This window comes from Triturus cristatus, chromosome 6 (assembly GCF_964204655.1).
Source record: "Triturus cristatus chromosome 6, aTriCri1.1, whole genome shotgun sequence".
Lineage (NCBI taxonomy): Eukaryota > Metazoa > Chordata > Amphibia > Caudata > Salamandridae > Triturus > Triturus cristatus.
In genome coordinates, this window is record NC_140589.1 from 118473822 (window position 1) to 118500307 (window position 26486).

General features: G+C 49.2%; 1 protein-coding gene across 3 annotated transcripts in view; it reads right to left on the bottom strand.

Moving 5' to 3' along the window:
• Positions 1 to 26486, bottom strand: part of LOC146816485 (exportin-5-like) — an 819517-nt gene that overhangs the window by 172402 nt on the left and 620629 nt on the right. For all 3 annotated transcript variants that reach the window (XM_085610334.1, XM_085610332.1, XM_085610333.1), the window contains exon 27: positions 21912 to 21971. In XM_085610334.1, coding sequence (XP_085466460.1) covers positions 21912 to 21971 — 60 coding nt within the window. The remainder of the gene's footprint in view (positions 1 to 21911; positions 21972 to 26486) is intronic.

The following is a 26486-nucleotide window of genomic DNA, read 5'->3' on the forward strand; positions in this document are numbered from 1 at the left end:
GCAGTGTGGTGTACACATTGGTTGTAGGACGCGGCTTTTATCAGCCAGTCGTCCAGATACGGGAAGACGTGAATGTGCTGTCTTCTGAGGTGTGCCGCCACTACCGCTAGGCACTTGGTAAATACCCGTGGTGCTGTTGTGACCCCGAATGGGAGCACCTTGAACTGGTAGTGTTGCCCGTCCACTACGAATCAGAGGTACTTTCTGTGGGCATGGTGTACCGGAATGTGAAAGTACGCGTATTTCAAGTCCAGTGTGGTGAGAAAGTCGTCCTGGGAGAGGAGCGGAAGTACCTGCTGAAGTGTTACCATGTGAAAATGGTTCGAATGTATGTATGTGTTTAGAGGTCGGAGATCTAAGATAGGTCGTAGAGTCTCGTCTCTTTTTGGTATCAGAAAATATAGGAGTAGACCCCTACATTTTGCTGATTGTGGGGGACCTGTTCTATTGCGTGTTTTTGTAGGAGGGAAATCACCTCCTGCTTTAGTAACGTGGAATGTTCTTGTGACATTGGGCGTTGCCTGGGTGGAATGTTGGGGGGGGGGTAGATGTGAGTTCTAGGCAGTACCCTGAACGAATATTTTGGGTCACCCACTTGTCTGATATGATGGACTCCCAGACGTGAAGGAAATTTTGTAGTCTGCCCCCGACCGGAGTGGGATGGTCTGGGGGGAGCAGGGGAAAGTCATTGGGTAGGCGGTGTGGCAGAGCGGGCAGTATTTGTTTTGCCTCTGCCTTTATTGTTATTTTCTCTATATCCGCCTCTTTGATAACCTTTTGTGAAGGTGGACTGAGGAGGGGATTTGTAGGACGTGGACGCGCTATCTGGGGAGTAGCCTCTGCCCGTGCCACGAAAGGAAGAGCGGCAAAAGGAGCGTCTAGGAGGGTGTGACTGTAGGGCTCCCATAGATTTCGCCGTATCTGTATCTTTTTTCATCTTCTCGAGGGCCTCATCTATCTTTGGGCCGAATAAATGTTCCTGATCGAACGGATGGTTTAATATGGAGGCTTGTACCTTGGGTTTAAAGCCGGACACTCTCAGCCAAGCGTGTCGGAGTAGGACACTGGTGTTAATGGCCCTGGAAGCTGTGTCTGCTGCGTCTAAGGCACAGCGTATAGAGGTATTGGTTATGGTCTTACCCTCTTGGATTAGTTCATTGGCCCTATTTTTATATTTTTCTGGGAGGTGGTGCATGATGGTTTCTAGTTCATCATAATGCGCCCTGTCGTATCCGGCCAATAGCGCTTGAGTGTTGGCGATACGCCATATATTAGCTGCCTGTGACGCAGTGCGTTTTCCTGATGCGTCCAGGATCTTTGATTCCTTGTCAGGTGGTGGTGCTTCGCCTGACGCCTGGGAACGTGATCTTTCTTACGGTGGATACCACTAGGGAATCTAGTGGCGCTGGCCCTTTGATGTAGGCAGGATCTGTAGGGGCATCTTTATACTTTTTTTCTATGCGTGGGTTTACGACCCTAGCCCTGACTGGGTCTTTAAAAACCTCTGGCGCATGTTTTATTACCCCTTTGAGCATAGGTAGTATAGCAGTAGACCTATGTGCTGTATCAAAGGTGTCTAGGAGGAAATCTTCCTCTACTGGGTCAGTGTGTAGCTCTACCCCGTGATAATGTGCCACCCTCTGAAGTAGGTGGTGAAAACCTAGTGAGTCTTCTGGTGGCGATGGCCTGGATGGATATAGGTCATCTTGAGGGACATCTGGAATGTCTGGATTATTATAATCATCCCAGGGGTCTGGGGATCCTTTAGGGGTGGGGTCTTGTGGCACATCTGCTGGGTCGTAGTATGGGTCCCCCTGATCATCATGGTATGGAGACGGGGTCGGAGAGTGATGAGGCAGGTGTGGAGAAGATGGAGGGGGTGGAGGTGGAGAGGGTGGAGGAGGTGGAGGAGGCACTCTGAAAGGGGAGGTAGCACAGTCCTTCCTCTTTGGAGGTGGAGGTGGAGCTGGTGTGTCCAAATGTCTCTTTTTAGAAGACAGTGCCAAATGTCCAGTTTTTGGATCCTTGGTAAGTGGCGGATCCGGTGTAAAAAGTTCTTGCGACACTGGTTGTTCGGTCAGCGCCGACGTTTTCAGGGGCCGACTGCTTCTTAGGCTTGTCTGTGCCGTGCTTTTTGGGAACCTCCGATTTTTTGTTTGGTGGCGATACAGGGTTCGGCGCTGGAGTGTCGGTGCCGAGGGCCTTATGATGTTTGGTCGGCACCGAGAGGCTGGGTTTCGAAACCGAGGGCTTTGGTGTGGAGCTCGGTGTCGAGGTAGAGGCCGATCTTTTCTTTGGTGCCGAAGGGTGTTTTTCGGCACCGCTGGCAGGCTGGCTCGAGCCCGAGCCGCCGGAAGGCTTACTTGGCTTCGTCACCGGGCCCGAAGGTGGGGTGATCGAAACAGTGTCTTTGGTCTTACCTAGGCCCCAAGGCGTGACCGAAGCCTTTTTGGGTGTCGGCGCGGGTGTGGGAGGGGGTATTTTACTCACGACCCTCTGCGCCGGGGTGATGTTCTCCACATCCGAGTCGTCGGCTTCGGAAGCACTGACGAGGTCCTCTTCGGTGTGCTGGTGTCCCGGAGCTTCGACGTCGTCCCCAAAGATGTCGACTGGAACGGAGGTCGAGGAGTGCGCCATTTTTCTTCTGGCCCTTCGATCTCGAATAGTCTTTTTAGATCTAAAAGACTTGCAGGAGGGACAGTCTCGAGCCTCGTGTTCAGGGGAGAGGCAGAGGTTGCACACCTCATGAAGATCGGTGTGGGGGAATTTGGACCCACATCGAGGGTACTTCTTGAATGGAGTTCTTTCCATCAGCCGGGACCGGAGCCTGGAGAGGCCCGAAGGCCGCCGTCGATGACTGGAATCGAAGGTGCGTCGAAGAAGAAGGTGATTGAGGAGATTAGTATCTAGACAATACCGCGGAGAGCGAGGATTTCGCTTCGATCGTCGAACTGGAATGTTCGGAACCGGAGCGCGAAGTATTACATCCGAGCCCGATGGCGGAAAAAAACAATCTGAGGATGGAGCCGAAGCCCATGCGCAATACGAACCAAGGGAGGAGTCACCGACCTCGTGACTTCCAAAGACTTTCCAAGAGGAAAAACAAACTGCAAACATCCGGGCCCAACACCAGATGGCGATCTATGCAAAAGTGTGTAATCTGCAGCTCATATGCCTCGAACAGTATATTTTGATTCCTATTGTTGGTTCTAAAATAAAACAATCATATTTTTATATACAAACCATTGGCCTAGAGTTCGGTTCTTGAGTGTGTGAGACCATTTGCTGACTGAGTGTGTACAACAAATGCTTTACACTGTCCTCTGATACTGCCTTACTGCTCGACCAAGTTACCACTTTAGAGAGTAAGGTTATATCTAACTTTAGCCTCTGCCAAACCTCTGGGGACTGTGGACTCTGTACACACTGAACCTTACTTTGGTACAGTATATACAGAGCCACTTTCTTAAATCCAGTAAATGTCCCAGTGTGATATCTAGGCATAGCACACCGAGTAGAAAAAGTAATCCATAAAGTAATCTGTAAAGTAATCAAAAGTAATCTAACAGTAATTTCAACTGTATTCGAAGGTTTACAAACCTGCAACAGTCATTTTCATTCAGCTTGCTTATATTGTTCAACCTGCCTTGGAAAGTACCATTTACACTTAACTGTACCAGGCTTGATTGGTTTTAGAAAATAAATGTAACCAAATAATATTCCTTCTCTTCATACTTTCTTTGGCCCATCAGGGCTATGCTCTGGGGACTTTGAAGGGCTGCCTTTCGGCCCTTTCTTCTTTTCTTCGGCTGATGGCTAAGCCACCCTTGTTCAAATCTCCGATAGTGCAGAGATTTTTGAAGGGACTAACCCATTTTGTTTCTCCCTTCACCTTTCATTATGCAACAGTGGGACCTTAATTTGGTGCTCACCTTCTTGATGTGTGCTCCGTTTGAGCCGTGGCATAACTGTCCTCTGCGGTTGCTCACCATCAAAACAGATTTTTTTGGTGTCAATAACCTCTACCAGGAGAGTAAGTGAGCTACAAGCGCTATCTTCAAAGCCTCCTTAGCGGACAACCTTTCTGGATAAGGTAGTGCTTCGGACCAGGGCATCTTTTCTTCCTAAGGTGGTAACACTTTTCCATCTCGGACAGTCTGTTACCCAGACCAACTTCTATGCGCCTCTGTATCCTTCCAAGGAAGAGGAACGTCTCCACTGTCTGGACCCAAAAAGAGCATTGTTGTTCTACCTTGATCGAACCAAAGAGTTCCGGGTGGATGACTGTAGGAAGCTGGCTCTGTATATACTATACCAAAGTGAGGTTTAGTGTGCACAGAGTCCAGTGGAACCCCAAAGGTAGGCAGAGGTAAAGTTAGATCGCACCTCACTCTCTTTGTGGCTGTGTGGTCGAGCAGTAAGGCAGTATCAGAGGACAGTGTTGAGCATTTGTAGTACACACTCAGTCAGCAAAGGAATTCGCACATTCAAAGATTGAACTTCAGACCAATTGTTTTTGTATAAATAAATATTATTTTCGTTATTTTATTTCTAGACCCAAGCAAGCCTGACGCAGGTAAGCAATAAATACTTTACAGTAGTAAATGCTGATTGTAATACAGTTGAATTGCAATTGTAAATGTACTTTGGTTTTACTCACAGTATTTTGTCAGAGAAATGCACTCACTTGTAAATACAGTACATAGACTTGAATGGGATTTTCAGTAAAATGCGAGGTAAGTTACTTCTGGATTACTTGTGTTACTCAGTGCTGTATGCCTGGATGCAGCACTAGGGCATTTCCTGTAAACAGGTGATTAAAAGCGTTTTTTAAAATTGTACAATTTTAAAGAATTTCTTTAGGTTTCAAAACTCCACACAAACTTTTTCAGGAAAAAGTGCCAATGTTATCCTATGGAAGAAAGGAATATGCTATTTACCAGTATGCATCTGTTCTTGGCATGTAGAGCTGCAGATCTGTACACTTTTGCATAGATCGCCATCTGGTGTTGGGCCCGGATGTTTGCAGTTTGTTTTTCTTCTTGGACAGTCTTTGGAAGTCACGAGTTCGGTGACTCCTCCTTCGGTCCGTACTGCGCATGGGCTTCGGCTCCATCCTCAGATTTTTTTTCGCCAGCAGGGAAATGATGGAGCGTAGTGATAACAGTAAGAAACCCATGTGTGTTGTATCTAAATAAGATAGACTGGAACGGATACAGATAGCCGGGGAGGCGGGTGGGCGTGTACAGATCTGCAGCTCTACATGCCAAGAACAGATGCATACTGGTAAGTAGCATATTCCGTTCGAGGCATATGAGCTGCAGATTGTACACTTTTGCATAGATTATATAGCAGTACCCAGCCCTAGCGGCGACCACCGGTATCCGTTGCAGCGGTTTGAAATAGTGTCTTTAGTACAGCCTGGCCCACACTAGCTTGTTGCTTGGAATGCACGTCTACACAGTAATGTTTTGTGAAGGTGTGCGGAGTTGACCATGACCTAAGGGTATGTTCCCTAGAAAAGCCATAGAAGCCCCTATCTTTCTTGTAGAGTGGGCTTTAGGTGGAATAGATAATGTTCTTTTTGCTTTGTGATAGCAAATTTGTATGCACTTAACAATCCACCTAGCTATCCCTGATTTAGAGATGGGGTTACCTTTATGCGGTGGAGAGAAGGAGACAAACAATTGTTTGGTCTTCCTGAAAGGTTGCGTTCTTTGTATGTAGTACAACAAAGCCCTTTTAACATCAAGTGTATGTAGAGCCCTTTCCGCAACAGATTGAGGTTGCGAGAAAAAAACCGGTAATTCCACCGATTGATTGAGATGGAAGGGGGAAATGACCTTGGGCAGAAATTTTGGGTTTGTACGAAGTATCACCTTGCTGTGATGTATCTGCAAAAAGGGTTCTTGTATAGTGAACGCTTTTATTTCACTAACTCTTCTAAGGGAAGTGATAGCAATGAGGAAAGCTGTTTTCCAGGTGAGAAACTGTAGCTCACATTTATGCATTGGTTCGAAAGGCGGACCCATTAGCCGTGTAAGAACTACGTTTAGATTCCATACAGGGGAAGGTGGTGCCCTGGGTGGAATTACTCGTTTTAGGCCTTCCATAAAGGCTTTAATAGCGGGCACTCTGAACAGTGATAAGTGCTGTCTGTTTTGTAGGTAAGCAGCAATTGCTGCGAGGTGTAGACGTATGGATGAATATGCCAGGTTACACCTTTGAAGATGGAGCAGATAGCATATGATGTGTTGTATGGATGCATCTAAAGGGTTGATTGTATTGTTACGGCAGTAAACAACAAATCTCTTCCACTTTGCGGCTTAGCATGCTCGAGTGGTAGGACGTCTGGCTTCCTTGATAATGTTCATGCAATCAGGGGGAAGGTTAAGGTATCCAAATTCTAAGATTTCAGGAGCCAGATCGCAAGGTTGAGCTGAGCTGGGTCCGGGTGCCTGATTTCTCCATGGTTCTGTGTCAGGAGGCATGGGGACAGGTGCAGTTTTTGATGTGGTACTACCGATAGCTGTAGCAGTGTGGTGTACCGCGGCTGCCTGGCCCATGTTGGAGCTACCAGAATGAGTGTGAGGGAGTGCTGCTGTAGCTTCCTTACCACTAACGGAATTAGCGGGAGAGGTGGAAAGGCGTATGCAAATTTGCCTGACCAGTTGATCCATATCGCATTGCCTTTGGACAATGGGTGTAGGTATCTGGCGGCGAAGCTTGGGCATTTTTTGTTTGTGGGTGTCGAAGAGGTCTATCTGAGGATGCCCCCACTTGTGGAAGAATGGGCGAAGAACTTGTGGATGCAGTTCCCATTCGTGCATTTGCTGCGTTTGTCTGCTGAGCAGATCTGCCATGGTGTTTTAGCATGCCTGGGACGTGCTGTGCCAGGAGAAAGATTTTTTGTGGAATTGCCCATCTCCATATGCTCTGTGCTAAGCGGGAGAGCTGGGGAGAGTGTCCCCCCCCCTGTTTTTGAATATAATACATCGCAGTCATATTGTCTGTGCGAATGAGGACTGCTTTGGCTGAGATTTGTTTCTGAAAGGATTTCAGGGCTAGAAAGATCGCCAATAACTCCAGATGGTTGATGTGGAGTACTTTTTGCTGTGGCGTCCATAGACCTTGCACTGTGAGGTGTAGAAGGTGCGCTCCCCAGCCGGAGAGCGACGCGTCCATCGTTAGAATCACCTGAGGAACCGGGTCCAGGAACGGCCGCCCTTTGGAAAGGTTTGTGGTGTTCCACCACTGCAGAGAGTGATGGGTGCGGCCGTCCACCAACACCAGATCCGTCAGCTGTCCCTGGGCCTGGTTCCACTGCCGTGCTAGGCACTCTTGGAGTGGACGCATGTGGAGTCTTGCATGGGGCACTATGAAGATGCAAGATGCCATCATCCCTATTAGCTTCATAAACACTCGTGCTGGGAGAGAGTGTTGAAGAGTGAATGTTTGGCGCAAGGCTTGTATGCTTGCGATTCTGGCTGAATTGGGATAGGCTATAGCCTTGGAGGTGTCTATAGTGGCCCCGAGATATTGCTTTGTGTGAGATGGTATGAGGTGGGACTTTTGATGGTTCACCGTGAAGCCTAGCCGGTGGAGCAGTTGGATGGTGCTGTTTGTATGTTGTACACATTGGTCGTAGGACGCGGCTTTTATAAGCCAATCGTCCAAGTAGGGGAAGACGTGAATGTGTTGCCTTCTGAGGTGAGCTGCTACTACTGCTAGGCATTTGGTAAACACCCGTGGTGCGGTTGTGACCCCGAAGGGGAGAACCTTGAATTGGTAATGCTGACCGTCCACCACAAACCTGAGGTACTTCCTGTGAGAAGGGTGTATTGGAATATGAAAGTATGCGTCTTTCAAGTCCAGTGTAGTGAGAAAATCTCCCTGACACAGGAGAGGGAGAACTTGTTGGAGGGTGACCATATGAAAATGGTCCGAATGTATGTTTGCATTTAGAGGCCGGAGGTCTAGAATGGGCCGTAGGGTCTCGTCTCTCTTTGGGATTAGAAAATACAGAGAGTAGACCCCTAGATTTTGCTGATTGACGGGGACCTACTCTATAGCTTGTTTTTGGAGGAGGGAGACCACCTCCTGTTTGAGCAGTATGGTGTGTTCTTGTGACATTGTACGGTGCCTGGGTGGAATATTGGGTGGGGTAGATGTTAGTTCGAGACAGTAGCCTGACTGAACAATTTGTGTCACCCATTTGTCTGATGTTATGGCCTCCCAGGTCGGAAGAAAATATTGTAGCCTGCCCCCGACTGGAGTGGAATGGTCTGGGGGAAGCGGGGGAAAGTCATTGGGCGGGTGGTGTGGCAGAACGGGTGTTGTTGGTTTTGCCCCTGCCTTTATTATTGTTTCCCCTATAACCACCTCTCTGATAGCCCTTTGAGAAGGTATTCTGAGGAGGGGACTTGTAGGAAGTAGAGGCGTTATCGGCAGAGTAGCCTCTGCCTGTGCCCCGAAAGGAGGAACGACGAAAAGAACGTCTAGGGGTATGGGATTGTAATGCCCCCATAGACTTTGCCGTATCCGTGTCCTTTTTCATCTTCTCCAATGCTTCGTCCACCTTTGGACCAAATAGGTGTTGTTGGTCAAAGGGGTGATTTAATATAGATGCCTGGACTTCTGGCTTAAACCCTGAGATTCTGAGCCAGGCATGACGACGAAGCAAAACACTGGTGTTTATCGCTCTCGAAGCTGTGTCTGCTGCGTCGAGGGCACATTTAATTGAGGTATTGGTGATGAGCTTTCCCTCCTGTATTAGCTCCTGAGCCCTGTGTTTATGTTTGTCTGGGAGGTGTTGCATGATAGCCTCCAGTTCATCGTAACGTGCTCTATCATAACGTGCAAGCAGAGCTTGTGTGTTGGCAATGCGCCACATATTTGCGGCCTGCGAGGCAGTGCGTTTACCAGACGCATCTAAGAGCTTTGACTCCTTATCTGGTGGGGGAGCCTCCCCTGAGGATTGAGAGTTAGACCGCTTCCTAGCTGTGGATACCACCAAAGAGTCCAAGGGAGCAGGTCCTTTAATATATGCAGGATCTGTGGGGGTTGCTTTATACTTTTTCTCTATCCTGGGGTTTAGTACCCTAGCTCTGACTGGGTCCTTGAACACCTCTGCAGCATGTTTGGTTACCCCTTTTAACATGGGCAATATTGCTGAGGCCTTATCTTGTATATCAAAAGTGTCCAGCAGGAAATCGTCCTCAACTGGCTCGCTATGTAATTCTACCCCATGGTAGTGTGCCGCCCGCTGTATTAAGTGGTGGAACCCCAGGGAGTCCTCTGGAGGAGACGGCCTGGATGGATAAATGTCATCCTGAGGCACATCTGGCACATCGGGGTTGTGGTAATCCTCCCATGGGTCTGGTGTCCCTGGAGGTGTGGGGTCTATTGGGGCGTCTGCCGGGTCATAATCTGGGTCTCCATAATCAGGGTCTGGAGATGGGGTCGAGAGCGGTGAGGCAAAGGTGGTGGAGATATGGGAGGTGGAGGAGGTGGTGGAGAGGGTACTCTGAAGGGGGATGTGGCAGAGTCCTTCCGTTTTGGCGGTGGAGGAGGATCTGGCTTGTGTAAGTGTCTTTTTTTGGAAGACAAAGTTATATGACCAGTCTTTGGATCCTTTGTTAAAGTTTTTTGATAAGGATCAGGCGTAAATAGATCTTGTGGCACCGAATCATCTGTCGGTGCCGATGTTTTCGGAGCCGAGGGCTTCGATGGTTTCTCCATGCCATGCTTTTTCGGAGTCTCCGATTTCTTCGGTGCCGAGGCGGTCTTCGGCGCCGGAGCGTCGGTGCCGAGGGACTTATGCTTATGCTTTATCGACACCGAGAGTGCAGGTTTCGAGCCCGATGACTTCGGAGCCGAACTGGGCGTGGTTTTCTTCGGTGCCTAACGGTGTTTTTCGGCACCAGGAGTAGGCTGGCTCGAGCCCGAGCCGCCGGGAGACTTATGATGCTTCGACACCGGGCCCGATGGTGGGGTGATAGAAGCTGTATGTTTGGTTTTCCCTAGGCCCGGAGGCGAAGGTGTAACCTGAGTCTCTTTCGGTGTGGGTAAGGGAGTTGGAGGGGGTAAAGTACTCACGACCCTCTGCGCCGGTGTTATCTCCTCCAGGTCAGAGTCGTCGGCCTCGGAAGCGCGGACGAGTTCTTCCTCCTGCTCTGTGTGTTGCTGCCCCGAAGCTCCGGTGTCGTCTCCGAAGATGTCGGGTGGAGCCGAAGTCGATGAGTGCGCCATGGTGCGTCGAGCTCTTCGATCCCGGATGGTCTTTTTCGATCGAAAAGACTTGCAGGCGGGGCAGTCTCGAGCCTCGTGTTCTGGAGAGAGGCAGAGGTTACACACCTGATGGAGGTCGGTGTGGGGAAATTTAGACCCACATTTTGGGCACTTTTTGAAGGGAGTCCTTTCCATCGGCCGAGACCGGAGTCGAGGGAGGCCCGTAGGCCGGTGCCGATGTCTGGAATCGAAAAGTGCCGCCGAGAGTAGATGAAGAAGATGATTTCTCTTAAGAATCTCGATGGACGAGGATTTTCCGTCGAAGGTCGAACTGGAAAGGTTCGAAGCCGGAGCACGAAGTATCACATCCGAGCCCGATGGCGGAAAAAAACAATCTGAGGATGGAGCCGAAGCCCATGCGCAGTACGGACCGAAGGAGGAGTCACCAAACTCGTGACTTCCAAAGACTGTCCAAGAAGAAAAACAAACTGCAAACATCCGGGCCCAACACCAGATGGCGATCTATGCAAAAGTGTACAATCTGCAGCTCATATGCCTCGAACATATGGTTATTGGTTTTTAGGTAAGTAATCGGTAGTGGGAGTTGAGGTTCTGGGAGTAGACTCAGGGGTGCCCCCAGGGTCAGTGATGCACCCTTGTTACACCCTCAGCGGCACTAAGGTGGCCGGGTGCAGAGTGTTCAGGCCCAATGTCATCCAATGGGTGACAGACAGGTGCCTCCGGTTGGTGGCTGCTGGCAAGTAGGCCACTGAGTTGTGGGAGCAAAGCTCATGGACTTTAGTTCAGGGCAAATGGGGAAACAAATTAGCTCCAAAGGTGCACCCTCAGCAGCACTACGGCGGCCGGGTGCAGGGTGCTGTTTCGACGTCGGATGCCCTGTTTCCAATGGAAAACCTCTGGTTTGCAAAAGCACTGCAGCGAGACGAAGGACTTCTGGGTGCTACCTCCACTTCGAGAGGTAAGTTAGGGGTTATTTAGGCACCTTTGGTTTGGGCACACACGGCCGTGGGGCTTCGGGTGTAGGGGTGCCTTTTGGGGTCGGAACTTCTTACCAGCTCCTGGTCGCGTTTGGGGGGACCCTCTGGATTGAGGCTGCAGGCGTCGGCTGGAGGCTTGAGGCTGGTCAGGGATCGCTGGTTCTCGGGTCAGGATTGTCGGGGGGGGAAGGGGTTAGAGGGACCGCCTCATGGTGCTTGCCCACTCGAGCTTGTGCCGTGGACGATGGGCGCAGAGTGGGGTGGATTCGCGGTCTCTGGCCGGGGCGAGAGGTTGCAGGTGAACAAATCCGGTGTTAATGGGAGATGCAGTCTTTGGAAGTGAAGGCAGGCAGGTCAGCCAGGGTTCTCAAGGTTGCTGGCTGCAGGACACAGCGGGATTTCACAGGAGCAGGTTCGAGGGGGAGACAGGCCGGTAGGGCCAAGTCAGTGGGCGTCTTTTCTCTTGATAACTGCTGCACGGCTGTTCGGTCCTTTTTCTTTTCTTCTTGTTTGGATCTGAGGAGCCAAGTTTCGGGGTGCCCCCTAAACACTAGATTTAGGGGCGTTCGTGTTTAGGGTACAGGTAGGGACCAATGGGTCCCTTCCCTGGGGTGAGTACACCCCCTAGTAGGCCCTTCTCCAGTGGGAGGGGGGCATAGGCGTTACTCTGGTTGGCTGGTCCCCCAATCTGCAAGATGGCGGGGACTGGGAGTTGTGCTTCACCTCGCTTGCCCCACCTGAGGGGTGGAGTTGGCAGAGGTGGACACACCTCCCTTCCTCACTTTGGTTGTCCCGACAGTTTTCCCGCCAAAGTGGGGGTGAGAACCAGTGGGGACCAGTTTACTGGGAGCAGCAAGTGGCCTGGGGAAGCTCACAAAGGTGGCAGGCCTTTAAAGCTTCCCTCTGTGGACCCTGCCCATCCTGGGGGAGGAGGCTTGGCACCTCAACCCAAACTCCCAGCACCATATACTCTTTAATAGCAGCACTGTACTTACAATGTCTAAGAATGGACTTAAACACTGTAGGGATACAGGGCTCATGTCCTTGTACCCTCACCACTGGCATAGTGCACCCAGCTATAGGGGTGACAGATCTAGGTTAGGGCAGTGGGTTGTAGGCATGGCACACAGGGATGTGTGCCATGTCGACTCTTCACTTTGATCTGCACCAAGACACGCAGCCTGCAAAGGCAGTGTGTGTGTAAAATGGTGCAGGGCTCCGAAGGGTGGCACAATAAGTGCTGCAGCCCTTAGGGGTCTTCCCTGGTCACAGTGCCCTGGGTACCTATGGTACCATTTACCAGGGGCCTATCTGTGGCCAACCTGTGGCCAGATATGCCAATTGGGTTTAGGCTTCAATGCAGTTTTAGGGAAAGAACATAGGCCCTGGGTACCTGATTAGCAGGAGCCCAGGGCACACTCAGTCAAAGAACATCAGCAATTCAGCAAAAAGTGGGGGCAACCATGCAGAAAGAGAGCACTTTCTCACAATAATGCAGAGTAGTGTTCTGTGGGGCTACAATAACCGGACTTTCAAATTCACCGTTTGTGAGAAAGTGCCATCTGTCTTGCATGGTATGCCCCCACTTTTTGCTGAATTCCTGAATGTACTTTGACTGAGTGTACCCTGGACTCCTGCCAATCAGGTGCCCAGGGCCTATGTTCCTTCCCTAAAAACACAAAACCCAAATTGGCAAACCCTGGCCACATGTCAGCCCCTGGTAAATGGTACCCTAGGTACCCAGGGCCTTGTGACCAGAGAAGGCCTCTAAGGGCTGCAGCACTCATTGTGCCACCCTTAGAGGCCCTGTACCCTTACACACACACACACTGCCCTTGCATGCAGGGTGTCTGGGTACAAGACAAAACAAAGAGTCGACATGGCACACCTCCCTGTGTACCATGCCCATCACCTACACTGCCATGGCATACATCAGCCACCCCTCTAGCTGGGTGCCCTATGCCAATGGTGTGGGCATAGAAGCAGGAGCCCTGTGCCCCTACAGTACCCAGGTCCATTCCTGAGCACTGTAAGTGCAGTGCTGCCCTTTAAGAGTACATGGTGCTGAGAGTTCGTCAAACACGAACTCCACAGCACCATAAAGGCAGCACTGAAGACTGAGAAGTTTAGTATCAAACTTCTCAGCACATTAAACTCACACTGATGCCAGTGTGGGATTTAATGTACCAAGCACCCCAGAGGGCATCTTAGAGATGCCCCCTAAAAGCCAACCTACAATCCACGTCTGTTCTGAGGCTGCCTAGGCTGCCACACAGCAGACATGTTGCTGGACCCCTGGGCAGGAGAGCCCCTGCTCTCCTGGGCCTGCAACAATGCACTCCTGGGCGAGGTGCTAAATCTCCTCCCCCAGGATGGGCAGGGGGAAGCTTCAAAGGCATGCCGCCTCTGTGAGCTTCCCCAGGCCACTGCAACCCCCCACTCTAGCGGGAAGCTTGGCCGGAAACCCCAAATAAGGACAGGGGATGTGCCAGCCTGCCCACCCCACCCCTCAGGTGGGGGAGGCGAGGTGAAGCACATCCCCAGGCTCTCGCCATCTTGAAGATGGGAAGCCCTACCCAATCAGGATTAGGCTACTGCCCCCCTCCCACAGGAGAGAGGCAGGATAGGGGTGTACCCACCCCGGGACAGGGACCCATTGGTCCCTGCCCTTCACCTACCTGTAACGCCCCTAAATCTAGTATTTAGGGGCACCCTGAACCTTCCTTCCCCAGATTCCAGATTCCGAAATCCGAAGAAGAGCTAGAAGAAAGAAGACCTGCCCTGCAGCTGCTGCTAAGAGGAAGACACCAACTGCTTTGGCCCCAGCCCTACCGGCCTGTCGACCCTCGAACCTGCTCCAAACCCGGCAACTCTTGTGCCAGCAACCTCACAAACCCCGGAGGACCTGGCTACCTTTTGACTCTAAACCCCTGGGACTCCCATGAGTAGAGGCTCTACTCAAAACCTATTTCTAATCCCTGGCAGCAGCCCGGAACCGCGAATCCAGCACACTCCACCAGCCAAGCCTGGCCTGTGCCGGAGTAAACAAAGACCACGAGGACGACCCCACGGCGACTGTGACCCCGAGTCCGGCACCCAAGGACCTGCCTCGACACTCCTGAAGAAGCCTGCAGCCTCAGAACAAGGTGCCCCCCCTACCGCGATCAACAGAGGGTAAGATTTCCCGACACCAAAAGGCACACCTGCACGCGGCGTCCCGCGGCCCCCTGTGCCCAATCCCGGGGTACCTACCTATCCTCCAACTACCCAACTTACCTCTCGAAGTGGTGGTGGCACCTGAAGAATCCTCGTCCCCGAGCTTGCAGACTTTTTCTAAACCGGAGATTTCCCACTGAAATCAATTGAGCGCCCGAATGCTCAAAAGCACCCTGCACCCAGCCGCCCGAGTGGCCCTGGCAGTGCAACCTCTACACCTATTTACTTCCCCCACTTGCCCTGAGTAAGTGACCAGGAGCCCAGCTCCCACAGCCGCGTGGCTTGCTAGTGAGCAGCCACCAACCAAGGCCCCCCTATCCCTCATAGGATAACATTTGGCCCAACTCTCTCTGCACCCGGCCGCCCTATTGTCGCTGAGGGTGAACTACCTGTACCTACCTGACCCTGGGGGACCCCCGAGTCTATGCCCAGAATCTCAACTCTGACAGTCGAGTACTTACCTTTAAACCGATAACTCTATTTTCCTCATAGGTTAACATTGACTGGCTTTTTCCTGAAATTTCTTCTAAGTGTGGACTTTTCAAATCTTAAAATATTCACCAAAAATCAGCCGAGTAACGAAAACGAAAATACTCACCTGCTCTTAGGTGAGCTCCCAGTGCTGGATCTTGGTGCCCAGCACTGACTCTGAAAAATACTTACAACTGTACTTACCAGTAACCCAATTTTCTTCCATAGGAAATCATTGACTGTTTTTCTGTGAAATTTCTTCTAAGTGTCAATTTCTGCAATCTTTAAATATTCTTCAAAAATCGTATAATATCTGCAAACGTAATTACTTACCCGTTTTGGATAAAGGTCCCAGTACTGAGTCTAGGTACCCAGTACTGGATTACAAAAGTAACGAGAACATACTGTACCTGCAACTTGAATTTTCTTCCATAGGGAATCATTGACTGTTTTCTCTGAAATATTTTCTAAGTGTTAACTTTTAAAATAGCTAAATATTGTTTAAAAATCATCACAGTAATTAAGTCAACTTTCATCACTTGATTCTAAGTACTGACCCAGGACTGAATCTCTAGGATCCAGTCCTGGAATTCCAAAAGTAATCCCAAAAGTAATCTGTTGCAAATAACTTGAAACTTCCATTGAATTCAATGCATTATTGTGTTTAAGATAGTGTTGCCTATTGCAACCACTTGTAACTGTTTACAAAAGTCAATTGCATATTGCAAAAGTATTTATATAAAGCATCTCATTCTGAGAAAGTATATTTTAATACCTATTGTTGGTTCTAAAATAAAACAAGCATATATTTTTTATATATAACTCAGTGGCCTAGAGTTCAGTTATTGAGTGTGTGAGACCATTTGCTGACTGAGTGTGTACAACAAATGCTTTACACTGTCCTCTGATGTTGCCTTACTGCTCGACCAAGCTACCCCTTTTGAGAGTAAGGTTATATCTAACTTTAGCCTCTGCCAAACCCTTGGGGACTGTGGACTCTGTACACCCTGTACCTATTAAGGAACAGTATATACAGAGCCACTTTCTCACACTGGGTGCAAGACAAAACAGAGTCGACATTGCACACATCCCTGTGTGCCATGCCCATCACCTACACTGCCATGGCATACATCAGCCACCCCTCTAGCTGGGTGCCCTATGCCAATGGTGTGGGCACAGGAGCAGGAGCCCTGTGCCCCTACAGTACCCATGTCCATTCCTGGGCAATGTAAGTGCAGTGCTGCCATTTAAGAGTACATGGTGCTGAGAGCTCGTCAAACACAAACTCCACAGCACCATAATGGCAACACTGAAGACTGAGAAGTTTGGTATCAAACTTCTCAGCACATTAAACCCACACTGATGCCAGTGTGGGATTTAATGTACCAAGCACCACAGAGGGCATCTTAGAGATGCCCCTAAAACCTAACCTACAATCCACGTCTGTTCTGAGGCTGCCACAGAGCAGACATGTTGCTGGACCCCTGGGTAGGAGAGCCCCTGCTCTCCTGGGCCTGCAACAATGCACATCCTGGGCGAGGTGCTAAATCTCCTCCCCCAGGATGGGCAGGGGGAAGCTTCAAAGGCATGCCGCCTCTGTGAGCTTCCCCAGGCCACTGCAACCCCCCACTCTGGCGGGAAGCTCGGCCGGAAACCCCAAATAAGGACAGGGGATGTGCCAGCCTGCCAACCCCACCCCTCAGGTGGGGGAGGCGAGGTGAAGCACATCTCCGGGCTCTCGCCATATTGAAGATGGGAAGCCCTACCCAATCAGGACCAGGCTACTGCCCACCTCCCACAGGAGAGAAGCAGGATAGGGGGTGTACCCACCCCAGGACAGGGACCCATTGGTCCCTGCCCTTCGCCTACCTGTAACACTCCTAAATCTAGTATTTAGGGGCACCCTGAAACTTCCTGCCCAGATTCCAGATTCCAAAAATACGAAGAAGAGCTAGAAGAAAGAAATCAGCCGAGTAACGAAAACAAAATACTCACCTGCTCTTAGGTGAGCTCCCAGTGCTGGATCTTGGTGCCCAGCACTGACTGAAAAATACTTACAACTGTACTTACCAGTAACCCAATTTTCTCCCATAGGAAATCATTGACTGTTTTTCTGTGAAATGTCTTCACCGTTGGTGCACTGAACCAAGTTTACTAGTGTGCCCGTGGGTGGGAGAGCAAACCTTGTAGAACTATGCCAACGTCGAAGTTTATGCAACATCCGGTCTTCTCCCAAAAGAACTCACAAAAAGCTGATTGCCCACTCAAAGTTCCTTTGCCTTGGTGGAATGAGCCCTCTGACCTCCTGGAGGCTGCTTTCTAGCCAATGTGCAGCAGACTTTAGTATAAAGGATTATACTTTGTGGAATGGTCCATTTCTGTATCGCCTTGCCCTTCTTTGTACCACAGAAATCCATAAAGAGTTGATCATCCATCCAATATTCTGTGGTATGATTTATGGAGAAGCTTAGTACTCATTTGGTGGCCAACCAATTGAGCCTCTCTTCCTCTTTACATGGGGTGAGGTGGAGCAAAGAACGTCTGGAAGATATTGGCTTGCATAACATGAAAAGGAGTCAGAACTTTAGGTAAGGAGGACACTCAGGTCCTCAGCATCAATCTGTCTGGAAAAAAAGGTTGACAACATGGCTTGCATAAGTTCTGCCCTGTAGACTTCAAGCCAGGTCGTAAATTTTACCCAGCGTCCGGCATAATTAGATTTTGTGAAAGAGCACCTGGCAGCCAGGATGACATCCTCAAGTCTGGTTGGCAAATCAAACGCAGTAATCTGTTGCCGCTCAGCCTACACACATGGAGGTGTAGATGGCACAGATTTGAGTGAAAACCCTGCCCTCCTGCTGCAAGAGAAGACCCTTCCGAAGTGGTAAACTGATCAGATGGCAGACATGCCCAGAAGCTCCAGGTATCACACTCTCCTGGCCCAATCCAGGGCTACAAGGATGACTTGGGCCTGGTCATTAAGGAGCTTCTTCAGCACTCTAGGCATGAGAGGCAGAGGTGGGAAGGAATACAGTAGTCCCCTGTCCCGCTCCAGTCAAAATGCATCTCCTAAGAATGAGCTGTGCAGAAACTCCAAAGCGCAAACATCTGGAAACTACATGTCAGACGGTGGTGAAAGATCTAGCCAGGATCTTCCCAATTTTAAACACACCCTGTGCCACCTGGGGGTATAGCCGAATGTTCATCTGCCCTGGTGTTCAACGATCTAGCCAGGTGTTTCACAAAACAGGAGATGCCCTGACGTTCTAATCACCTTCAAAGGCGTGGAGCAAACCTGGCATACGACCTTATCCCCCAGTTTGCCTTGCTTGTTGCATACCACACGGCAGAAGAACTGTTAAGGAGGACCTGTACCAGTCTCTCTTTGATGGGAAGTACGAATGCCTTCATTGTCAGGCAAATAGCCCTTCACGGCAACAGATTGCTGTGGAGTCAGGCTTCGCCAGAGTTCTTGGATTTGCACCTCTCCTAGATTACCTCTCCGATCTAGCAGTGATACATCAGTCACCACCGTCCGCTCTGGCTGGGAAAGGGGGAGGGATGTGCCACTTGGTCATGTTGCAGTGGAGCAACCACAACGTTCTTGTACAGTCTCATCTGAAACCTGGATGAAATCTAACAGGTTTTCTTGTTGCTGGACCCACTGAGACATCATATCCAACTGCAGAGCCTACATATGCAGTCTGCTGAACTTGTCCAGCAGGATCCATGAGGCCAACAGGTCAAGACGCCTCAGAGCAGTTCCCGCCAAGATCCAGGACTGAGGCAGAAACATCAGATCAGGAACTGGGGTGGCGCAGTGAGCTAAAGAATGATGGATTAAACCCAGATCAGTTGACTGGGGGCGAGTGCTTGCAATGTTCAACACTCCGTCCATCATCACCTTTGGTTTTGTTTCATTAAAGGATGACATCCACATCGTTCAGCAATTCAGACACATTCAACTGCTACAGTTCAATCTCAACATATGGAGGTGTGAGTTGTGGTGATCTGGATGCAGGACATTACTCTGCTGCTGAGACACAAGATCTTATTATAGCAGAAGCCGGATAGGAGGGCAAATGCTCAGGTTCAGAAGCTGTGTACCAAACTCTCCTGGTCCAATCAAGATAATTTGAGCCTGGTCTTTCCTGATCATCTTCTGAACCAGTGGCTGGAGCGGTATCGCTGCGCACACATACCAGAATCTCTTGCTCCATTCCAGTCGGACCAAATCTTTTTATGAAAACCTTGGAGGATACTCCTGCATGCAAATTTGCTAACCCTGATCTTCCTGATGAAGGTGAAGAGATCTAGCCAGCCAGCCACTCCCCCCCTCCCCAGAGTTAGAAGAGGCCCCACACCACCTTGTGATGGAGATCAGACAACATCTGCTCAGTTTGTCTGCTCTGGTATTCGGGGACTCTGCCAGCTCTGCTATGTATTGTCTGAGCCAGGGAAGTTCTGAGGTCTGCTGAGGGAGGGGTGGGAAACCCATCATCCTCCACCTTATCATCACGGACACTCATGTGTTTCTTGCACAGGGTCAGAGTGGGAGCCAAAAAATTAATGGAGCCTTTGCTGACAGATACATTGGTGTAGAGGCACTGGGGCAGAGTCAGGATACATAACCAGTTGAGCTTTCATAATCTAGAGGCGTGGTTGGTCAAGCATGGGTTGACATTGGTTCAGGGTCTGAAATAAACGCCAGCACCAAGTCTATCAACGTTTATTGAATCTGTATAGGAGTTGATCTTGAGGCTAATGTGGGAGTCATTACCATAGTTGGTACAGGCCCGGTAAATGTGTCTCAAATGGGACAGAGTGAGTAAAGGTAGGACCCACTGGTGTTAGTCTGACTGGATGCCCCTGTGACTGTGAGGAAGCTATCTGCTGTGGTGTCAACTGCGGTGGCCCACGGTATTTGGGGGAATTGTGATTAGATGGGAAACCGGTTCAGAAACTGGGGGTTTTGAAAGAAAGGAATATTTATCTTGAAGACCTTGCACTTTCTCTTTAAGCTACAGACTCAGGACGGGGTTGAGTCCTGCTTCATCTATGTGTTCGCTCATGGACTTTTATTTACTCGAAGAATGTGTGGGTAGTGGATTGTTTACAAGAACAGCCTAACGCCAAGTTAGGGCTTACAACTTGAGCTTTGCGTGTGACCTCTTGAGTTCGGTGATGTAGAGCTTCGCCTCTGGGTCCTACCTCACCTTCAATTGCGTGGGGGTACACATTAAATGACTTGGAGTTTGACCGGAGCCAGGCACAAAAAAATCCTTGTGTGGGTCTGTGACCAGCGTAAGCTTCCTGCAGTCTAGGCACGATTTGAAGCCTGTAGTAGCTGGAGGAGACATTATTCCCTAGCACAGTAATAGTTTTGGAAATTGGAAGAATGACTAAAGTTGGGCGCAGAGCTCCGGACCCACATTTGAAGGCATAGAAAGAAACTGAAGTCACTGCCTGGGGTTGCTTGTATGAGACTCAGCTCCGTCCCTTCAACAGAGAGCCACATGACTAACTGCTGGTGCGCAGAAGCACTGCTGTTGAAGTTCACTGCATCCAGTCTGGAGCCTCCGGATAGCCGAAAGGTGAGAAGCCTGTATTTAGCAATAACCTATCCTAAAGCAAGATACTTTGTTGGGCAAGAAGTCCGCCCAAAAAAATCTGCGTTTATCCGGAAAGTAGGCAGTGTAGGGAGGTTGCACTAATAGCACCTGTAGTTTATTGACACAGTGAGTGCATTGATACAATTGCAATAAGGAAAGCAGTTTTTAGAACCAGTAGTTGTAGGGAGGACATGTAAATGAGAAATGTCAAGATCAGGTTAAAATCCCAATGCCACATAAGAAACAGCTTTGGATGAAATATGCAAGTAATCTTTGACAAAACACATTACGAAAAGTGATTTGAAGAGAGGCGGTTGATCAGGCAAAAGTAAAAAGACTAAAAGGGCGAACAAATGACTTAACTGTTCCCACTGCAAAGCCTTACAGGTCCGGATCAAGATGACAAGCCCTACGCCAAGCCATAAACTTCTCCCAGTGCATGGCATAGACGGACTTCTTTGACAGGTGCCTTACTGCAAGAATGACACAACCCACTTTGGTCTAGCTGCTGCTGCTCAGTCTTCACACATGGAGATGGAAGTTGTGGGGATTCAGGAGTAGTACTCTCCCTGGTGCTGAGATTGGGGGTCCTCCTGAATGTGTATCCAGATCAGAGGTGCTCTGGGTACTACACTGTCCTGAACAAGTCCTCGACTACTGAGATGACTAGGACTCAGTCTCCCCCAATTTTCACCACAACTCTAGGCAGGAGAGGTAGCAGCAGGAACTCCAATATGAAGTTTTGACACTGCATACATTAATTGTTAAAGAATCTATCCTGAGTAAATCTAGTCAGGCCAACCCGGAAATGTCCTATGCCACCTTGGGAAGCCATTTGTTGTCCACCAGCTGATGCTTGCTTAACTTATCTACACTGGCATTAAGAAACTCCGGCTAGGTGGCTGGCCAGCAGGATGATGTTTTTGAGGGCATACTTACCACACAAATTTAAGTCGTGACAGTTGTTCAGCCAACAAAAGCACACATCTTGTGGGTTGCTGACTGATTTTTGCTTGCTGCAGTCATGTTTGGTTTGAATCTAGTCGGGGGAAGACATCTTCCCTGGCACGCTGTTTGAGAAAGGTTTGATGTAACCAATAAGGGACCGACAAGTTGAGAGCAGGGCTTCAGCCAAAGAATGAGGAAAGAAAGGAACTGACATCAGCGAACTAGGGAGGTGCTTATATGCGGCATCACTATGTCCCTTACAGTACTGTACAAAATCACCAGAGCTTCATGGTGCCAGCTCGTGGTGAGCAGGAGCACCGCTGAATAGTTCTCTGGATCCAGTCTGGGAATTTTCAAGAAGTGAGGAATCTGCGATTAGAATCATCCATCATAATTATAAATATAGGCCTTAATTTTGGAAACAAATTTTACTTACCATCGCCTTCAGCAGTAACAACACTGGTGTCTGTCCCCTTCTTGGACACAGAGCAAGCAACTGAAAAACAAGAAGATTGTCACTTGTACACAAAGACTGAACTACCTTAAAACACAACACACAGATGGACAGAATTAACAGGCTAAAATACACTGATCAGACAACAGAAAACTTGTTATGGTTAACAAAATTTTTTTCACAGCAGGGCTCGATTACTGAAATTGCAAATTCCTCAGCATGTCATCACTTCATTTTATGAAAATGTAGAATCAACTTAATTTAAATTATTTTTATTAGTATAATGCCCCATGGATGTCAATCACCAACGAGCAACAATATCAAATTAAATATGAAAATCTCAGAAGGTAATCTCAATGTGAAAATCAGCTTCTCCTTTAAAGAACAAGTGGGAAGAGAGGAGAGGGAATGGTAAAGGAGAAACAAATTGCTCAAAATCAGTGATATCAAGAGGTTTCCATACGATTAGTCGTCAAAGTATATTGCACACTGACAATTTTTGGATGTTCATAGATCATGGCTAACAGCAAATATACTGTTTATATAATTAAAGGAATATGCTACTTACCAGTATGCATCTGTTCTTGGCATGTAGAGCTGCAGAGTTGTACACTTAGCATAGGTCGCCATCTGGTGTTGGGCCCGGATGTTTGCAGTTTGTTTTTCTTCTTGGACCGTCTTTGGAAGTCACGAGTTTGGTGACTCCTCCTTCGGTCCGTACTGCGCATGGGCTTCGGCTCCATCCTCAGATTGTTTTTCGCCAACAGGGAAATGATGGAGCGTAGTAATAACAGTGAGAAACCCATGTGTGTTGTATCTAAATAAGATGGACTGGAACGGATACAGGTAGCCGGGGAGGCGGGTGGGCGTGTACAACTCTGCAGCTCTACATGCCAAGAACAGATGCATACTGGTAAGTAGCATATTCCGTTCGAGGCATATGAGCTGCAGATTGTACACTTAGCATAGATTATATAGCAGTACCCAACCTTAGCGGCGACCACCGGTATCCGTTGCAGCTGTTTGAAAGAGTGTTTTTAGTACAGCCTGGCCCACCCTAGCTTGCTGCTGGGAATGCACATCTACACAGTAGTGTTTTGTGAATGTGTGCGGTGTAGACCATGTGGCTGCCTTGCATATGTCATCTAAGGGTATATTCCCTAGAAAAGCCATAGAAGCCCCTAACTTTCTTGTAGAGTGGGCTTTAGGGGGAACAGATAATGTTCTCTTTGCCTTCTGATAGCAAATTTGTATGAATTTTACAATCCACCTAGCTATCCCTGATTTTGAGATGGGGTTGCCTTTATGTGGTGGAGAAAAGGAGACGAACAACTGTTTGGTCTTCCTGAAGGGTTGCGTTCTTTGTATGTAATATAGCAACGCTCTTTTCACATCTAGTGTGTGTAAGGCCCTTTCCGCAACAGATTGGGGTTGCGAAAAGAAGACAGGTAATTCCACTGATTGATTGAGGTGGAAGGGGGTAATGACTTTGGGCAGGAACTTCGGATTAGTTCGAAGTATGACCTTGCTGTGATGCATTTGTATGTAAGGTTCCTGTATGGTGAACGCTTGTATTTCACCAACCCTTCTAAGGGAAGTGATAGCTACAAGGAAAGCTGTTTTCCAGGTGAGAAATTGTAGCTCACATTTGTGCATTGGTTCGAAGGGCGGACCCATTAGTCGTGTAAGGACCAAATTTAGATTCCATACAGGGGAGGGTGGTGCCCTGGGAGGAATTACTCGTTTGAGGCCTTCCATGAAGGCTTTAATAGCGGGCACTCTGAAGAGTGACAAATGCTGTCTGTTTTGTAGATAGGCAGCGATCGCTGCTAGGTGTAGGCGTATGGATGAATACGCCAGGTTACACCTGTGAAGATGGAGCAGATAGCATATGATGTGTTGTATGGATGCATCTAGAGGGTTGATTGTATTGTTACGGCAGTACATTACAAATCTTTTCCACTTTGCGGCATAGCATGCTCTAGTGGTAGGACGTCTGGCTTCCATGATGATGTTCATGCAATCAGGGGGAAGGTTAAGGTACCCGAATTCTAAGATTTCAGGAGCCAGATCGCCAGGTTGAGCTGAGCTGGGTCCGGGTGCCTGATTTCTCCATGGTTCTGGGTTAGGAGGCATGGGGAAAGGTGCAGTTTTTGATGTGGTACCACTGATAGTTGTAGTAGCGTGGTGTACCACGGCTGTCTGGCCCACGTCGGAGCTACCAGAATGAGTGTGAGGGAGTGCTGTTGTAGTTTCCTGACCACTAATGGAATTAGTGGGAGAGGTGGAAAGGCGTATGCAAATCTGCCTGACCAGTTCATCCATATCGCATTGCCCTTGGACAATGGGTGTGGGTATCTGGCGGCGAAGCTTGGGCATTTTTTGTTTTCGTGGGTGGCGAAGAGGTCTATTTGAGGATGCCCCCACTGTCGGAAGAATGGGTGAAGAACTTGTGGATGCAGTTCCCATTCGTGTAGTTGTTGAGTCTGTCTGCTGAGCAGATCTGCTATGGTGTTTTGTACGCCTGGAACATGTTGTGCCAGGAGAAAAATGTTTTGGGGAATTGCCCATCTCCATATGCTCTGGGCTAAGCGGGAGAGCTGGGGAGAGTGTGTCCCCCCCTGTTTCTGTATATAATACATCGCAGTCATGTTGTCTGTGCGAATGAGGACTGCTTTGCCTGAAATCTGCTTTTGGAAAGATTTTAGGGCTAGAAAGATCGCCAAAAGCTCCAGATGGTTGATGTGGAGCGTTTTTTGCTGTGGCGTCCATAGACCTTGCATTGTGAGGTGTAAGAGGTGCGCTCCCCAGCCGGAGAGCGATGCGTCCGCTGTTAGAGTCACTTGGGGAACCGGGTCCAGGAACGGCCGTCCCTTGGAAAGGTTTGTGGTGTTCCACCACTGCAGAGAGTGATGTGTGCGGCCGTCCACCAACACCAGATCCGTCAGCTGACCCTGGGCCTGGTTCCACTGTTGTGCTAGGCACTCCTGAAGTGGACGCATGTGGAGTCTTGCATGGGGCACTATGAAGATGCAAGACGCCATCATCCCTATGAGCTTCATAAACACTCTTGCTGGTAGAGAGTGTTGAGGAAGGAATATTTTGCGTAAGGCTAGAATGCTTGTGATTCTGGCTGAGTTTGGATAGGCAATACCTTTTGAGGTGTCTATGGTGGCCCCGAGATATTGCTTTGTGTGAGATGGTATGAGGTGGGACTTTTGGTAGTTCACCGTGAAGCCTAGCTGATGAAGCAGTTGGATGGTGCTGTTTGTATGTTGCACGCATTGGTGGTAGGACGCGGCTTTTATGAGCCAGTCGTCTAAGTAAGGGAAGACGTGAACATGTTGACGTCTGAGGTGTGCTGCTACTACTGCTAGGCATTTGGTAAACACCCGTGGTGCAGTGGTGACCCCGAAGGGGAGAACCTTGAATTGGTAATGTTGCCCGTCCACCACGAACCTGAGGTATTTTCTGTGAGAGGGGTGTATTGGAATGTGAAAGTACGCGTCTTTCAGATCCAGTGTTGTGAGAAAGTCTCCCTGGCAGAGGAGTGGGAGGACTTGTTGTAAGGTGACCATGTGAAAGTGGTCTGAATGTATGTAGGCATTTAGAGGCCGGAGATCCAGAATGGGTCTGAGGGTCTCGTCTTTCTTTGGGATTAAGAAATATAGGGAGTAGACCCCTAGATTTCGTTGATTGTCGGGTACCTGCTCTATGGCGTGTTTCTGGAGGAGCGAGAGTACCTCTTGTTTGAGCAGTGTGGAATGCTCTTGGGACATTGGACGGTGCCTTGGTGGGATATTGGGTGGGGTAGATGTTAGCTCGAGGCAGTACCCTGACCGAATGATTTGGGTCACCCATTTGTCCGATGTTATGGACTCCCATACGTGGATAAAATCTTGTAGTCTGCCCCCGACCGGAGTGGAATGGTCTGGGGGGAGCGAAGGGGAGTCATTGTGCGGGTGGGGTGGCAGAACGGGTATTGTTGGTTTTGCCCCTGCCCTTATTGTTGTTGCCTCTGTAACCACCTCTTTGGTTGCCCTTTGAAAAGGTATTTTGAGGAGGGGATTTGTAGGAGGTAGAGGCATTATCGGTGGAGGAGCCTCTACCTGTGCCACGAAAGGACGAGCGTCGAAAGGAACGCTTAGAGGCTTGGGTCTGGAGCGCTCCCATAGACTTCGCTGTGTCTGTATCTTTCTTCATTTTTTCGAGCGCTTCGTCTACCTTTGGGCCAAAGAGTGTTTGCTGGTCAAAGGTGTGATTAAGTATTGATGTCTGGACCTCAGGCTTGAACCCTGATATCCTGAGCCAGGCATGGCGTCGAAGCAGGACACTGGTGTTTATGGCTCTAGAAGCAGTGTCTGCTGCATCGAGGGCACACTTAATGGAGGTGTTTGTGATTAGTTTGCCCTCCTGTATCAGGTCATGAGCTTGGCGTTTGTATTTCTCTGGAAGGTGCTGCATAAGAGCCTCTAATTCATCATAGTGTGCTCTATCATATCGCGCAAGCAGTGCTTGTGTATTTGCAATGCGCCACATGTTTGCAGCCTGGTAGGC